This window comes from Serinus canaria, chromosome 23 (assembly GCF_022539315.1).
Source record: "Serinus canaria isolate serCan28SL12 chromosome 23, serCan2020, whole genome shotgun sequence".
Lineage (NCBI taxonomy): Eukaryota > Metazoa > Chordata > Aves > Passeriformes > Fringillidae > Serinus > Serinus canaria.
In genome coordinates this window covers 6292741-6309707 of record NC_066336.1, presented here as the reverse complement: position 1 = coordinate 6309707, position 16967 = coordinate 6292741, and the positions used below count along the sequence as shown (strand labels likewise).

The 16967-nt window shown below is 50.7% G+C and overlaps 1 protein-coding gene across 2 annotated transcripts; it reads right to left on the bottom strand.

The window, feature by feature from the left end:
- Nucleotides 1–224: 224 nt before the first annotated feature.
- Nucleotides 225–14583, bottom strand: FAM76A (family with sequence similarity 76 member A). Of its 2 annotated transcripts, XM_050983236.1 has the most exons (10): nucleotides 14470–14583; nucleotides 13326–13390; nucleotides 12500–12554; nucleotides 11790–11942; nucleotides 10721–10878; nucleotides 10229–10315; nucleotides 9293–9424; nucleotides 3974–4109; nucleotides 3414–3515; nucleotides 225–2086 (listed from the first exon to the last, which is right to left on the bottom strand). In XM_050983236.1, the coding sequence occupies exons 1-10, from the start codon at nucleotides 14548–14550 to the stop codon at nucleotides 2000–2002; spliced, it is 1056 nt and encodes a 351-aa protein (XP_050839193.1). In that variant the 5' UTR covers nucleotides 14551–14583; the 3' UTR covers nucleotides 225–1999. The 2 variants fall into 2 exon arrangements, with proteins under 2 accessions (XP_050839193.1, XP_009096878.1); XM_009098630.4 differs by lacking the exon at nucleotides 9293–9424.
- Nucleotides 14584–16967: the final 2384 nt, after the last annotated feature.

Genomic DNA, 16967 nt, shown 5'->3' with positions numbered 1-16967 from the left:
TGGGAAGCTGGATGTAACCAAGTAACCAGGATCCTAGCAACAGGCTTGATGGGAGGATTTAAAGATAGAAAAAAAAGTAGGAGCAAAGCAAACAATCGGGAAAATATTGTCTCATTCCCCAAACTCCCAACCCCAGAACAGGAGATAAAGCTCCAGGCAGGGAGAGGTACTTTGGTTGTTTTGGCTTTTTCCCTTTTCAAAGCAAACAAAGTATCAGTCACAGATGAGGATTTTTTAAACCACTTTTACAGGTGTCATTTGTACAAATCAAAGCATCCCTTGAAAATCTCATCATTACAAACATACAAAGAAACGATGTTGGTGCTACAAATCAGCTATGCAACGGCAGGAGCAATTTACCACGATTAAAAACCCTACTGAACAGTATTTACAGGGCCTCTTTCCCTTTTATTTCTTTATGTTGAGGGAAGGAAAAAAGCAAAGCCCACAGTTAAAAAAACTCCCACCAATGCACTTCATTTTCTAAAAGTATAAAACTGGGTGAGTTTTTGCCACACTCAGGCAAAGTGTAACAATTTCTGGTTCTGCTTGTTTTCACATCAAAAGTCTTTTATAAAAACCAAAAACAAACCCATGGCAGTGTCCGATGAAATGTGCTCCTTCCATGCCAGAAGACAACATCATCCCAAAAAAGTGCCTTTGACTAAAATCAAATTTAAAGAAACAAAAGGATGAAAAAAGTAATCACAAGCTCTAGTTAAAAGCTTCATCAAAGCCCTGATGGAGCAGCCGCCCTGCAGCAAAAGCATGAGTTCTCTTACCTACCTCCAGCCCCTGTCAGGGGTCTCCAAGCCCTGAGATGTTTCTCCACTCCCTGACTGGCGGTCAGGATGTTGAGGAGCTCCTGCCAGCCCAGAGTTGTGTGGTGCTCCCCCTCCAAGTGCTTTTTATCTGCCACCATCACCCCAGAAGAGGTGCCTGGGGGGACCTAGCCCAGCTGGTCTGGCTGTAAGGGTCAGTGGCAGCCGTGCTGTTTTGGGGCAGCACATCCCTGGTACAGGGAACTCTCATAGCCCTTTGATCCTGCTGGTTTGGAATCAGCAGTGAGAAAAATCCCTGGAGTGCCCCAAAAAACACTCCCTGGCTCGGGTTGCTGCCTGAGTAAGTGCTTTCCTGGAGCCAACCTGGCCCCTGCATCTGGAAGGGGCAGGGAAAGGGGGAAGAGAGGGAATATCCGAGCCTTGAACTCTCTGTGTAAAGAAATGGAGTAAAGACACTTGATTGCACCAAGCTGCAGAAATCATCAAAATCCAAGAGGTCACCACATAACCAGGGCACTGGGGAGGTGGGGGGGAATTCCGGGTGGGTTGGGGGCTGTATCATTCCACTTTGGCTCCCAACCCAAAAGCTCTGATCAGAAAAACAAGGAAACGCAAAACCAGGCAGTTTGGTTTGCCAGGTTGACAGAGAAAATAAGGAAAAAACCAAAACAAACCACAAAAATCTTCCAAGATAAATACATGGCCCCCATTTTGGAAGCATCTTCAAAAAGCTGGATCAACTGTTGTCAGCAGTGGCACAACCTTCCAGGAACACCTGTTGGGCTGGTGAGTTCTCAGCTCTCTTTTGAAAAAGGAACAGTTCAAGGGAAAAAAAATCCAGCTCCCACCACAGGCAGCTCCCATTTTATCTGCAGAACAACTGGCCACAGCAATTCCCTCACAGCAGCAGGCTGGGAACCAGCAAGGAGCCACTAATGCAGCAGGTTCCTGTTTGCTCATGGAAAGGGCTGGCAGTGGTAGCAACTGGTTAGGAAAATATTTCTTCCAGAAAACAGTACTTCAGGGGGGATTTAGGAAGGCTGGGACCTCTCCCCATGGACTGAAACTGGCCACACTCAAGCATGCTGTCAGAAGGTAACACGCACCAGGAATCCCATGGAGTCCACAAGACAGAGGTTTGGGCTTCCAGCGATCCTGCAGGTCTCCCACACTCCTCGGCTAGTGCTGGGGAAAGCTCCCAGGCTGGGGGCTTGGCTTTAAGGGGAGGTTATTGCTCCTGACTTCTCAGGCTTTTTGCCTTTTGACAGGGCAGCTGCTTGCTTCAGGAGTTCTCTGTTCTTGGCCTGGAAATGGGGAAATGGGTATTTAGTGGCATGGATCATCATTTGCTCCTGGGATCCCTGTGCAGAAGCCTCTGGCATCCTGCACACAGCTGGAAAGGGGGGCAGATGTTCAGCTCACTTCTAGCCTCCTAGAGAGGGCTCTCCCATCCCAGTCCCACAGGAAAAGACAAAGACAAAATGATAGAACCCACGAGACCGTTCAAAAATTAATCACATGAACAGTTCAAAGAACCTACAATACACTGAGAGGATCTGAACTTTGATTCTGCAGCCATTGAAAAAGATTTCCAGAGACTCAACCAATAGCAGCAGAAATAAAACATCTGGACACCAGAGAGTTCAGGGTAGTCACAGCCTGAGCTGAGCACAGACATGGAAAGCCCCAAGAGAGGGAGGCGGCTGGGGCACACCTGCTCCTGGATCTGATGCTCCTTTACCTTCAGAAACAGCATAACCAGCCCTCTCCACACCACATCCCAACACTCCACATGCCCTGTGAAGGGATTCTCACAGGCACCAGCACTCTGAGAACAGCTGGAGGCCTCGAGCCTGCCTTCCACTGGGATATTTCCCCAGAGTGGGTGTGGATGGAGGAGGGGCTGTTTCTTCAGGGGCAACAGAGGCCTTTTGTCTCATCCCCTCCCACCTCTCATTGCTGGGGCTTTAGATCTTTATATACCTAAAGTAATTAAACAGTGCAAAGTTAATTTCTGTGTCTGATTTCTTCCCCTTTGACCCAATCCCTTCGGTGGCTCAAGCTATTCAGGCTGACAGTCTGCTGTGTTTCCACAGCCATGACAAGAATCCTGCTCTCCCTGCTTCCATCAGCTCAGGAACTTCTTTATTTGGACTAGAGATACAGGGTGAAAAGAACTGCCAATTGTTCCTTTGCTCTCTCTGGTTACTGCTCACACAAATCACAGGGAGGTGATTTAGAGGCTCAGGGAGCAGACAAAGGTTCTGCAGACTGGAGAAACAGGTTCAAACCTGATTTTGGCAATAAGTAAAATTAGTCTGATGGCTCCTGTCCAGTCCATAAGGGACACAACATAGCACTTTACAACACAGTAAGTGTGAGCCTGAGTAGAGATCAGCAAGGTAGGTGTAAATGGTGGTTGGGATGCAATGCAGAGCTGAGGAGGGGCTTGCCTGGCAGCACAGAGGCTGTAGGACAGGGTTGAGAAACATTAGCAGAGCTCTGTGTGCAGTAGCTCACAGGGTGTTCTGAACAGGAGTATCCTCAGTCCCTTCTGGACACAGCTCAGGAATGTCCTCAGTCACTCCTGGATACCACACAGTCAGCAAATTGAACTAACAATGCTGTCACCTGTAACTGCTCCATGACCTCCTTGTGCGTCTTCTCCATTTGGTTCATCTTTGCCCTCATCTGTGATTCCTGGTACTGCAGGTCGGCTTTCAGCTCCGTGATCTGTGCAGAAACCAGGAAGGAGCAAGTGAGCTGGAAGAGGCACCAACTGCCCTCACCACAAACCCCCCTGCCATGGAAAGTGTCTCTACAGAAGGTGTGTGGGACTGGCTGAGGTGACAGACATGCTGGCAGTGCTGAGGGACTGCAATGAGACCAGAACTGTGTCACTGAGAGCACAGAGCAACAGCAAGGGCCAGCACTGCATTTCTCCAAGCAGCAGCATGTTTATTCTCAGTCTTGCCCACACACAGAGGTCTCCAAGAAAGTGGTCAGGAAACGACCCTTTATGAAATGAGATCCCCTGGGTGGATCCAGAGGGCCTCTTTGGCGTTGGAAAGGAGGCAGCCTGGAAAGAGCCAGACATGTTAACTCCAAGATAAAAAGCCAGGCACACACATCAGAGTGTGGTCTGTGAGAACATGTCAGCCTGCTGGGGGGAAGCAAGCCAAGGACTGTACCTTCTTCTCCTTCTCCAAAATCATCTGATCCTTCTGGTGAAGCATCTTTTTTAAAGTAGCCACTTCCTCCTTCAGCTGGGCAATGATGACAAAGTGGTCGGTGCCAGGGGAGTCCAGGGCAAGGTCCGGAGAAAAACTGCAGCAAAGAACAGGGAGAGGCCCTCAACAAAACCCTCCTCTTCACTAGGCAGGGAAACTCCCAGGGATGCTCTCCAAGGAGAGTGGAAATAATTTCATGATCATTCATGATCCTTTTTCAAACCAGAGAGCTGAAAACAGCAATCAGAGAGATAATTAAACTTTATGCATCCCTTTGGAAGGCTCTTTGCTCACAAGCAGTCCTTGGATGCACTGCAAAACTTCCCACTGAATGTAAACAAACATTCTGGCAAGGAGGGGACATGAAAGAGAAACAAATAACCTCCAAGTTCAACAAACAGAGCAAAAGGAAACAGCTAAATTTTTCTGAGCAAGGAAAAGGGGTAAAAAACATACTGGACCTTGTAATATGATTCTGCCATGATAATGCAATTTAGGGAAAAGCTTCATTATTCCAGAGTAGGAAAAACTCTTCAGGAAGACAGAAATAGCTGAGCACATCACTTCTACACCACCAGGTACTCTAAATCTAAGCAACCATCAGCAGAGCTATCTGTGCATGAGTCACTGCTGCACTGGTAAATCACAAACCTCCCTAGGAGACACCAGTGACCCAGGCAGGCACAAGCAGTCATGCACTATGGGAATATGCCAGACCATAAGATACAACAAGCTGCAGCCAAAAGGCCCAGGGAGCCCACCTGATTTTTCCCTGCCTTCTGTTCCATCCCTAAAGCTGATTTTTATCTCCTTGTGCTATGTGGGCAGCACCCTCCCAGCCACTTGCACCTGAAACCGCTGTATAAAAATTGAACAGTAATAAGACAACAAAGCTTCACCTAGAAGATTACTTCAATTCTGGCTGTTATCAGATAAATAAAAATAAATCATCAGGGTCACCAAAAGCCTGACTTTTTTTCAAAAGCCTCCAGGGCAGGTCAACACTCAGCTCTAAAGCTGGGAGCTGCAGCAGAGTGGGGAAAGCATGGTCTCAACCCAAAATTCTGCCTTTCTCAAGGATGTTTCTACCTCTGAGCTTCCAGTCCCCAACCTGTACCCTAAGGGCAGAGAGTACTTGCTGCTCACTTCACACGGGGTCTCCTCTAGCACCTGGGAATGATCCATTTTCTAATTAAAAGCACTACAGCCTGCTTTGACAGGACTAGTTAGTAAGGATGTGGCAGGGGAAAAGGCTCGTTCCCCACTGTGCTGGGGATCTACAGAGGGAAACCAAGCAGAGGCAGCTTTCCAGATCTGAGAGTCAGAGGATGGCCCTGAGGCACTGGGAGAGAAAACCTGCAGAGGAAAACTCAGAACTGAGGGTCTACAGGACACAGCCTGGAGCAAAGGAGCCCTGCATGGCTAAAACATGCTGACAGCAGAGTCCACACTAAGATGTGGCAGCTCTCTGGGCACATTGGATCCAGCTCTGTGCTAGGCAGAGAGGTTCATACCTACACACTACCACAGAAAACTCTATTTTAAAACTTTCCCAATAGTTTTTCCAAGTGGAGGCTGTGCAAGAGGATGGTGTGTGCTCCAGCACCTTTCTGTGTGCCAGCACATTATTAACAGCAGCTTTAATTTCCCACTCAGTGCAAATATGCTGGAGAGGAGAGAAATAAATTTTAAAAAACAACAACAACAGTAACCAACAGCACAGAGGAAAAAAAGGCTTCATCACTAATTCCCTCTGGCTGAAAACAATCCCTAGACACACCATTCCTTTGCCCAGGCAGCTTCCCTCCTGCCATGCCCTGGGGTGATAAAGAGAGCCTGGGGATGTCCACATTTCCCCGAGCAGCTCCAGCACGAAGAATTCCCTGCCTGGCAACTGCTGCTGCCCAGCACATTGGGAAGCCAGGAAGGTGAGAGCCAGCCCTGCCACCCAGTGGGGAGGAGGAAGGGACAGGAGGGCCACCAGCCTTGCACAGAGCACCCATCCCTGGGGCTCCTGCATTCACCAGTGGGGAACAGCCAGCCTGAGACCTCCTCCTGGAGGGGTATAAAATACCAGACTGGCATTTTCCTGTCCAGTTGCTGCAAAATGCCCCTTCAAATGTGTTAAGGTGCTAAATAAAGAAGCAGATATTTTTTCCTCTTCCTTTGTATTTTTTAAAGACTGACAAGATAGTAACGAAAGGTTCCTCTGTCTTAACCACGTGTCACAGAAGCAGCCTGAGACTCCAAAATTTGAAGGAAAACTGCCAAACACAAGTCAGTCCTTTCCTTTAACAAACAGATCAAGAATTAAAACAACTAACAAAAAAAAAAAAAAAAAAGCCATTTCCTCTACAAATAAACTTAAGACCCAGCCCCTTGGGATAGGTCAGGGAGAAATGAGCTCTCCATGTCTAAAGAGCCTAAAAGGCACACTGCTAATTAAAGGGAAATTATGAGCTCCTGTTGTTTTCAGCAGAGACAGAAGACAAAAATGGAGCTGTTCCCAAGGCACCTGCCTCTCTCTATTGATTGGAACAGAAACCAAATTGACTGCCTTAAACTCCACACCTGTTAAATGGCAGAAATTAGGCAAGGCAAATGCCAAGCTTTAAGATTTTGCTATTCAAGTCAGGCAGGTATGAAGAGGCAGAGACCAGGCACTAAACCAGCATCCACATTTCACCTTAGACAAAAACCACCTGCAGAGCAGCTCCAGCTCTGGGCCCCCAACATCAAAAGGATGTGAAGCTGCTGGAACAAGCCCAGAGGAGGCCACAGAGATCCTCCAAGAGCTGGAATGCCCCTGCTCTGAACCCAGGCTGGGAGAGCTGAAGATGTTCAGCCTGGAGAAGAGAAGGCTCTGGGGAAACCTTAGAGCCCATTCCAGAGCCTAAAGGGGCTCCAGGAGAGCTGGAGAGGGACTTGGGAAAAGGGCCTGAAGTACCAAGACAAGGGGGAATGGCTTCCCACTGCCAGAAGGGAAGGATAGATTCCCTGGGAAGGAACTCTTCCCTGTGAGGGTGGTAAAGCCCTGACAGAGTTTACCCAGAGCAGCTGTAGCTGCCCCTGGTTCCCTGCAAGGGTCCAAGGCTAGGTTGGAGGGGGCTTGGAGCAACCTGGGATGGTGGAAGATGTCCCTGCCAATGGAAAGGGGCAGAATGAGATGAGCTTTAAGGTCCCTTCCAACCCAAACCATTCTGGGATTCTATGAAAAAACATCCTCCACTCAGTGCAGTACAGCCCAAGTCACAGAGCTTTAAACTATACCAGGACTTTCCTATGCAAATAAGTGCCTTTTGCAAATGAACTTCACTGCTGAGCATCCTGAGGCACTGCTGCCCTCCCACTGCCAGCAGTGCTGTCACTGCCTGGTGTTACAAGCACAATTTAGCACCTTGTCTGCAGTGACAGGAGAAGGGACTGCAATGTGCTCATCTGCAGAGTCTGCAGCATAAAAACACTTTGCCAACATTGGCACAAGATGATGGGGACACCAAGACTGCCCCAGTTAGGACCAGCAGAGCTGCAGGGGCTGCAGGTGAAGCTGGTGCGCTGGGCAGCACGAGACCAGGCGGCACTGCCAGCACACAAGGATTAGTAAGGCCAGGTCTGCTTCAACATGTGCTGCGAGTCACTGGCAGAGAAAACTACTCCCAGTGCAGCAGTGATAGAGCTGTTTGCTCCTCCCAGAACTCATCCAGAACAAACCATCCAACACCCTTTAAATGACTGCTGGAAATCACCCCTGTCCATATATCACAGCCATTGTGAGCAACAACCACCCTGAAATATGTAAACAAAGGGAATTCAGTACGACACAGTAAAGGAATTTCTACCATATCCAAGAAGAAGCAGTAATTTCAGAGAAGCTGGATCCTGACTGGAGGTGCTGCCAAAGTCAACTGAGCTCAAACATGCCCAAATTTTGCCCAGTTGAGGGATACACCAGAGGTTTGGCTGGAGCCCGGACACAGGATGTTGGGGCTGATCTCAGCAGGGAGGAGGTGCTGGTTGAGTCAGTTTACTCCAGACTCTGCTGCTGCTGCTGCTGCAAACACCCTTGTGCTGCAGCAGACCTTAACTCCATGCTCAGGCTGTGCCCCAGACACCAACGTGACTCTGGGAGGGACAATCTGGTAGTTGTACAACGGGGAGGGATTTGGGGACTCACTCTCATAAAAGAACCCTCAGCCTCTCCAAACCCACACTTAAGGAACCCCCATTATTATTCCTCTCAAGACATGCAGCCATTTGCCTATTTAAGGCAGCTGCAGCTTGCCTTTTCTGCTGCATGTCGCTGAAGCTCTTCAGTTGCTAAATTTACACTTGGTTTGTTACTGGAACTCATCAAAAAAAGCCTGTGGCAAGGCCTACAGCCCTGGCAGGAGCCAGACTGACAATATCTGACATGAGAGCAAAAGGAAGGCCCTTGATTCCTGCAATACACGCTCCTGCTTTCCAAACACACGGCTGACCAACCCAGAGCACAGGTCATTTTGCTTTTGGGTGTTTTCAAGCCAGTAGGGCTGTTACAACGATTTGTGAGATCTCAGCCCAGGATTTTAAGAGGAGATAAAAACAGCTGGTGCTGTCCTACAGCCCAAAGCAGAGGCCTCTCTGGAGGGAAAGCTGCAGCAGTACTGATGGGCTGCACCAGTTCTACCAGGGCCCTGTTTCCATTCTCTCCTCTGGCTCCAGCAGCACTGAAGGCAATGGAATTCTAACCCCTCCACACTCAGCCACAGCTCCTAAGTCACAATTAGCCCCTAAATTTTTCCAGCTTTTAACTGAAAATGCTGTTCAGATGATAAAAGGTCTTTCAGACCACTCTGTGGGTGCCACTGCCCTATAAAATCATTTAAGTTCTATTTCACTGAATCATAGAATCCCAGAATGGTTTAGGTCAAAGGGACCTTAAAGCTCATCTCGCTCTGTCCCCCTGCTATGGGCAGTGTCACCTTCCACTAGATGAGGTTGCCCTAAGCCCCATCCAACCTGGCCACGAACACTTCTAGGGACGGGCATTTCCCACGGGAGCATTTTACAGTGACAAGGTGTCAACAGTATCTACAGGAGAGATCTGTGATCTCCGAGACACTGAAGGCAGGTAGTGATTTATTAATTACCAGTGTCTTTAACAAACGCTTTGGCACTAACTGTGCTCTGGTCCATGCTCCCAAATCCCTGCTGTTTAGAAAGAGATGCGTTGAGAGGGAGAGTTCCCGTGTAGGAGGCAGTTCCCAGGGAGGGAGGGGAGAAAACAATAGGTGATCTCACTTCAGGATGTCAATGCCTTGAGCAACAGGACAATGGTGGGCCCCGACAGCCTGTTGGGAAGCAGCCCACTGCGCCAATGTGGACGGGGCCCTCTGGATAAGGGGGCAAAGCATCTCGGGAGAGGAAGGAACGCTGAGAATCAGAGAGGAAAGGCAGGAATGAAAATATGCATGCACAAGACCATAAATACACAAATCCATCTCAATGTCCTGTTTCTGCTATGACTCCCATTCTGCTGCACAGGCGGCTGGCATCAACATGATCCAGCATCAAGTGTGACAACAGAATGGGGTTGATGCTTTCCTAGAATCAGAGGACCATGGAATGGTTTGGGCTGGACTGAATCTTAAAGAGCATCTTGTTCCATCCCCTTGCCATGGGAAGTGACACCTTCCACTAGATAAAGTTGCTTCATGACCCATCCAACCTGACCTGGAACACCTCCAGGATGGGGAGTCCACAACCTTTCAAGCAAAGCTGTTTGATTGCTTGTCTCTCCCCCAAAAGCAGGAGGGGACATGGGAAGTGGGTCTGGATCTTCTCCTGTCCTCTGAGGCTCTCCCTGCAAATCAGTCTGACAGACCTCAAAGCACAAAACCTGCAGACCACACCAGCCCCTCTCTCCCTGTGGCCGCAGAAGAGATTATAACGTTGGTCTGGCTGCAGTTTTTCTCACTGTTGGGGAGCTCAGCCAACATCACCTTGATCCTGCTCCATCCAAGCAGGTACAGGTGCTCAGGAATCTTTTCCTCTTCAAATCTATGTCTAGATTCCAGGTAGCACTGGTCTGCCAGGTTCTAGGGCAGCCCCTCAAGGTCTCAAAGCCCAAGGCCCCTGCTCTAGCATAAGAGCTTCCTGTTATTCACACACAACTCTGTCTTATATAAACTCAGCAAACAAACCCGCGTCCACAATTTCCCCATGTAACAGGCTCACCTGTCACCATTGGCAGATATGGCATCAAACTTGGCCTTCTTCTTTGGGATTTCATTCTGAATGGAAGACGTGGATAAGGTTTTCTGGCTAGAAAAAGGAGGAAATTGCATGTCAGAATCTGAATGACTTTCAGTGTAAGACAGAGAGGCAGAAAAATATTTCCACCCACTTTGATCCTATTAAAACAGTATTTCCCAGTGCTAAAAACGAAAAAAAAAAAAAATCATTCCTTGAAGAGTAGCTGGAGACTAAAAATAAACAGAAAACAATGAGTCAGAGCAGCATGTAGGTGAAGAACTCCTGCTTAAAATCTGCATTTTAATCATTAAATTTTACAAATGCAACTTTACTTTCACAGTATACAAGTTCAGTAAGTTGGATCACTAAGAAACACAAGGCTGTGCCACCACAGTGAGGTGTGCAAACAAGCAAAGTGTGACTTAGCCAGACTGTCCTGAAGTCAGACCCTGCCCAAACCCCTCCCAAGGTTACCTGTTATAGTGGCTGCCGCTGCTGAGCCTACTGAACTGCTCCTTCTCCTGCAGGCTGCCTCGGGAAGAACTGCTCAGGTGTTTGCACTGCTCTTTGGTCTTCTGCAGGACTCGTTTATAGGACAGGGTGCACAACCAGCACAGCAGCTTTCCATCCACCTGGAAGAGGAGACAGAAAGAAGTTTTGGTCTTTTTTCCCCACCCACAAAGCAAATACAGAAAAGACAAGAAGCACTTTCAAGCTTAGGGTTACATATGAATAAGCAGGGACTCAAGAAGAATCCTCTGAATGGACAGGCAGTCACTGGAGACCAAAACAGCAAGGGTGTCTGCTCCATGAGGCTCAGCGGGGCACTGATTATGGCTGCAGCATTCCAAACAGATGTTTACAGTTTGCCTCAAGAAAACACACCTCCTACACATCATTCAGGGTGTTTGAGCAAAGGGTGTACAGAAGCCATGGAAGGGGTTTCCTGGTGGAGGTATGACACTCATAGCTCCTCAGGCTACGGAACAAATATCACTCCCCATCCCTCTCCCCAAATAGCACCTCACACTTCCTTCAGAGGTCTCTGCTCCTCTGCCAGCTCTTGGGCCAAATTCAAGAGATCTTTCTTAAAAGATCTGGCAGAGGGACACAGGGGTTCAAAGATTAAACAGCTCTAAACCAGAGCAAAGCTCAACTCTAGAAAACACTTAATAACCAAGAGACATGGATCATGGAATGGTTTGGGTTGAAAGCAACCTTAAACCCCACCCAGTCCCACACCCTGTCATGGGCAGGGACACCTCCCACTGTCCCAGGCTGCTCCAAGCCCTGTCCAGTCTGGCCTTGGACACTTCCAGGGATGGGGTACCCACAGCTTCTCAGTGTACCCTGTGCCAGGGCCTGCCCACCCTCACAGGGAGGAATTTCTTCCCAGTATTCCATCTAACCCTCCCATCTGGCAGTGGGAAGCCTTTCCTCCTTGTCCTGTCAGAAATGCTGCAGAAGATGTAAAGAATATGGACAGAAGATCACTGTGATCAGCCCTTTTACCTTTTCAGCCATCTTTAACACAAATACTGACCTTCTTCCTGTCATCCTTCCGGTCGAATGCACACTGCTGCTTGCACTGCTCACACGAGTGAGGAGGGCCATACTTCTTCTCTGAGTTGGTGCAACGCTGGCACTTGTTTCCAATAAATGCTGCTATGATGTTGCAGTACTGGCAGGGTTTTGGCTTTAAAAAATAAGAACAACTGCTACAGCCTTCTAACTACAATAATACACTGCTCGTTCCCATTCTCCCCATAATTTCAAACTTTTATTTCCTTATTCTACACAGATTATAATGCTGATCCAGGAGACAAAACTCCACTTGGATCCCTGGTCTCCAGCTAAGTGTATTTAGCCATGGCACTCAGACCATTTATCTAGTGCTGTGAATTCTTTAGAAAAAACAACAAAATAGAACCAATCAAAATCTCTATTTCAGTTTCAGACAAGCAGGAAATAAAGATTTATCACTGCTTCCTGCAGCAATCTCAGTCTGTGTAAGCACAGTCTTGTTTCTGCTGGATATCAAATAGATCATTTCCTGGCCTCAAACGATGCAAAGCTCTTTTTGTGCTAAGAGAATAGAAAAAGTCAAAGCTTTATGCTTGAGTGACCTATATTATTGACCAGTCATGCTCTTACAGCTGAGCCAGCCCATAAACTGCTCTGAGATTTCAGCAGGATAAAGACAAGTGAGATGAAAGGAAGAGAGGTTGGGGAGGCTGAGCCCCCCTCACTTACTGTGCCATAGAGCTTCACGTTCTGAGCACACTTCTTGCATATCGTGTTGGTTTTGCTGTGAAGAAGGACAGATCATTCCATTAACCATTCCAACAGAAATGAAACCTCTGTGTTTAGGATGCCTGGCTCAGATCCCAGGATCCCTGCTTAGGCTCCCAGCCTCCCCTCGGCTCTGTCTCTGGTGGTGAGGCTGGATTCAACCTCCCTAGCGATTCAGATACCAAAATCCTTTTCCTATCCCCATCTGGCTGAGGATAAACAGCCAAAAACTACTAGGAGGTGTCTTTTAATTAAGGCATCCCCAGATGACACCTGGTTTTTGTCCATACAAACACAGGGTTTGATCACTGACTAATTGGCAGCATGAGTGATTCAGCATCAGGGCAGGCTCCACTCTGGAGGTCATGGCAGGAGAGGGCAGAGGTATATTTGTGCAACAAACACAGGAAGGAACACCTCACACAACGGCCACACACAGCCCCGGGTTTACCAATCCTCCCTCTGACAGCTACTCAACTTGTCAAAATGCAAAAAGACACAAGCCCAGCTAAAGGACACACAGCAGGAAATCAATGTTGGATTTCAGACATCAGGCAAGAGGAAAACTCATGGGAAGATGCATCTGAGCTCTGACTGGGAAAAAAACCCAAGCAAAAAGTGTAATCCAAGTGCACTACAGACACTCCAACTCGCCCAGCAGATCTTTGGAGGTGGCCAAAGGTCTCCCAAGTCCTCCACAGCAACAATCTACAGGTTAAGGCTCAGTCACTGAAGGTGTGATCATTCTACCTGAAGCCTGGATCTCCCCAACTCAGCAAGCATTTACCTTTCCTGCTGGAATTCAGTCCTGCAGTAAGTGCATTTAACAATGGGATGAGCAATCCGGCACTCCTGCAACAACAGAGGTGTTTCATGAGGTGCAGTGCTGCTCCCCAAACCCCAGATCTCCTGCTGCCCTCCACTCCCACCACATCCACACACTTGCAAACGTTCCCTCCCTGTACAGTCATGCTGAGAGAAGAGGAAGGGTGCTGGGAATGCCATGTGTCACAGGTGAGCCAGGGCTCACTGTGCCTCACACCCACAGAGCAGGGTCATGGGGCAGCCCAGCTCCCAGGGCAGGAACACAGCTCTGCCTCAGGTATTCACCAGTCCCCTGAATATCCGGCGGTGCTCTCCTCTCATCCCAGATTCCCCTACGTTCACCTGCCTTGTCCCAGCCTCAGTGATCCCAGGCTACTCCAGTTCCTGCCCCGTGTTCCCTATTCCACCCCGTTCTTGTTCTTCCACACCCCGTCGGGCTGTCTCCAAAGCCCACCTTACTCCTTTCAGGACACCATCACACCTCCTAGAGAGGTCCCCAGATCCTCCCAGGCCTTTGCTCAGGAACAGCTCCCACCTCCCCTCTATTCCCCACAACAACCCCATGATTCGCACTCCAGCACCTCCAAACTGCCTTTGGTGCCCCCAGGTCCGCCTGACAATCAGTTCCCCTAAAAAAGAGCCCTTCAGCATATCTCCCTAACAGCCCCTGGGCTTTAGCCCCATGCTCCAGCCCTTCAAAACCTCCCAAGGCTCCCCGTCCCTCATCCACACCCTCCCACTGCTCACACCCAGACCCCAAACAGGCACCTCAAGGCCCCACTCTTCATAAATACTCCCAGGATCTCCCCACAAACAGCTCTCCAGTTATCCTCAGTTTCTCTAAGAGCCTCCAGACCCCTTAAAAACACTCCCTTACTTGCTCTCCCTCACAAACAATGCTCCAGGAGGCTCTTTAGCCTCAGAGCCCCCAAAACCTCTCACAGAACACCCCCCTCAGATCTCCTCACAGATCAGCCCCCATTTCCCTCAGAGCTCCCCTCAGACTCCTTTCTCATCAGCCTCCTCCCACATTAGCCCCCGTAAGCTCACTCGCAGACCTTCCCGCACAGCCCCCTCACAGCCCGCCCCCAGCTCCTCTCCTGGACCTTGCAGAGCTGCTGGCCCTGGCTGAGCGCCTCGAAGGGGAAGCGCTGGTGGCACTTGGTGCAAGCGTACAGCGCCGCCATCCCGCCGCCCCGCTGACAGGCGCGGCCCGCCCGCCCTCCCGCCCGGCCCGCGCGGCACCGCCTCCTCCCGCCGTCCATTGGCCGCGCGCCGCATCATTCACGCCTCAGCCGCTTCTCATTGGTGAGCGTGCCGTCACTCACAGTCGCGGGGCGGGGCGCGCCGGGGAAGCGTTAACGTCACAGGGAGCGCGGTGACGCAGCCTCTCGGCCCTGCGTGACGCGGCGCGCGGGGGAGGTCGCGCGAGATCGCGAGTGGAGAAAGAGGCGGGGACTGGAGAAAGGGGCGGGGCACGGGCGGGGCCGGGGAGGCGGGGCCGGGGAGGCGGGGCCGGGGAGGCGGGGCCGGGGAGGCGGGGCCGGGGAGGCGGGGCCGGGGAGGCGGGGCCGGGGAGGCGGGGCCGGGGAGGCGGGGCCGGGGAGGCGGGGCCGGACAGGGCCGGGGAACCTGGGATGGAGATGGACAGGGATGGACATGGACAGGGATGGACATGGACAGGGATGGACAGGGCCGGAGAGCCTGGGATGGACATGGACAGGGATGGACAGGGCCAGAGAGCCTGGGATGGAGATGGACAGGGATGGACAGCCTGGGATGGAGATGGACAGGGATGGACAGCCTGGGATGGACATGGACAGGGAACCTGGGCCGAGCAGGCCTGAAGTGGGCCAAGGCTGGGAGAAGAAGCTGAGCTGGGCTGAGCTGGGCTAGGCCAGGGTCGAGTGGGGCTGAACTGAGCCCAGACAGTGCTGGGAGAAGGGGCTGAGCCGAGCTGGGCTAAGCAGGGCTGGGTGAGCTGAGCCAAGCTGGGTCGAGGAAAGAGCTGAGGGCAGGGTGAAGGGGTGGTGGCAGGGCTAAAGCAGAACCATGTGAAAGGAGATCCGTGTCTGGGGAGGAGGGTGGGAGCTAGCCTAGGCTGGGCTGGGGAGAGGAGCTGCTGCAGGGAGGGAAGGCTCTGTGGAGGTGGATAAGGAGGGTCAGCACTGCAGGAAGGAAGGAAGGGAGCAGAGGAATGTGGGGAGGAGGAGGAGAAGGCGTCTCCGCCTAGAGATGGAGGTGAAAAGGAGCAGAGCCACCCACTCCAGGGAGGGCTGGAGACACCAGCGGGGCAGGGGCAGTGGGAATACTGTGGCTGGAGACTTGAGAGAGAGGCAGGAGGTTGTGTCTGCGGGGAAAGGAAAACCTTCATGTGAACGAGCTTCCTCTTTCCTGTGACTCTAGCAGCTGCAGCTGCTCACCCACCAGGCACAGCCATGGCTGATTTCACAGCTGGATCTGCCCCTCGTGGGCAGCAGGGCCAGAGCAAACTGCAGCTCCCTGCGCTTACGCTGCAGCTCGGGAGAGCTCCAGGTGGGAATAAGGAAGAGATTTGGCCCCGTTTCATTCTGGGAATGAGGTTGGACTCAAGCTGCTGCAGCAAGGACAGATCATACACTGCACATATGCAATAATTGTTCTTTTTTTTCATCAAGTAGCTGTCATTTTGTACAACGTGACACAGAACAGGTGCTTTGAGAAATGGGGGAAATTAAGGCATTTTGGTGTTAAAAGTTCATTCTAAATCCAAGATGGAATGAGCAAAAGGCAGCAACTGCTCCTAGTTGTGTGATCTGCTCCATTTGCTCGACGTTCCTGTGCTCCTACACCCTTCCCTCTTTCTCAGACCTTAAGGGATACCTTGAAATCTTTGGGAAACTTCTGTCCTTACCTTTTTTCCTACACCAGATGACAGAGTATTCCCGGTCCTGGCTGGTGCAAGCGCTGAAGCTGAAATCTGAGCTGCTCAGGCTTTCCCAAGGACTGGGGGAGTGTCTTGGGTTTTTAGCTTGGCTGCGTGGGTGTGCATAATGAACCGGAATTCTGCTGTGCTTGGCTACCTCGGGGACTCGTTTTAATCACCGGGCAAATGTGCTGTGTGTAGGAGAAATACTTAATTTCATGACACGAGTTGCATTGTGCTGGATGCCGGGCTGTGATTGGGAAATGTCCGTCGGTGGGAAGCAGGAGGCAGAGCTGTGGATGCCTGGGAACGAACCCCTCCTCGCTGCTCAGGGGCTGCTCCGGGGGAGGGCTCTGCGGGAGGAGGAGGTGGAGGACTGGGGATGCTCAGATTTTCGGCTTTGACAGCGCACCTGGAGAGGGGCAGCGCCGCCTGCGCTCTGCTACAGCAAAGCATGGAATCCTGAAATGTTTGAGTTGGAAGGGACCTTAAACACCACCCAGTGCCGCCCCTGCCATGGCAGGGACACCTTCCACTGTCCCAGGCTGCTCCGAGCCCCGTCCAACCCGGCCTGGGACACTTGCAGGGGTAAGGCACTCACAGCTGCTCTGGGCACCCTGTGCCAGAGCCTCCCCACCATCACAGGGAAGATTTTTTTCCCAACATAAAATCTAACCCTTCCCTTTTTCCGTTTGAATC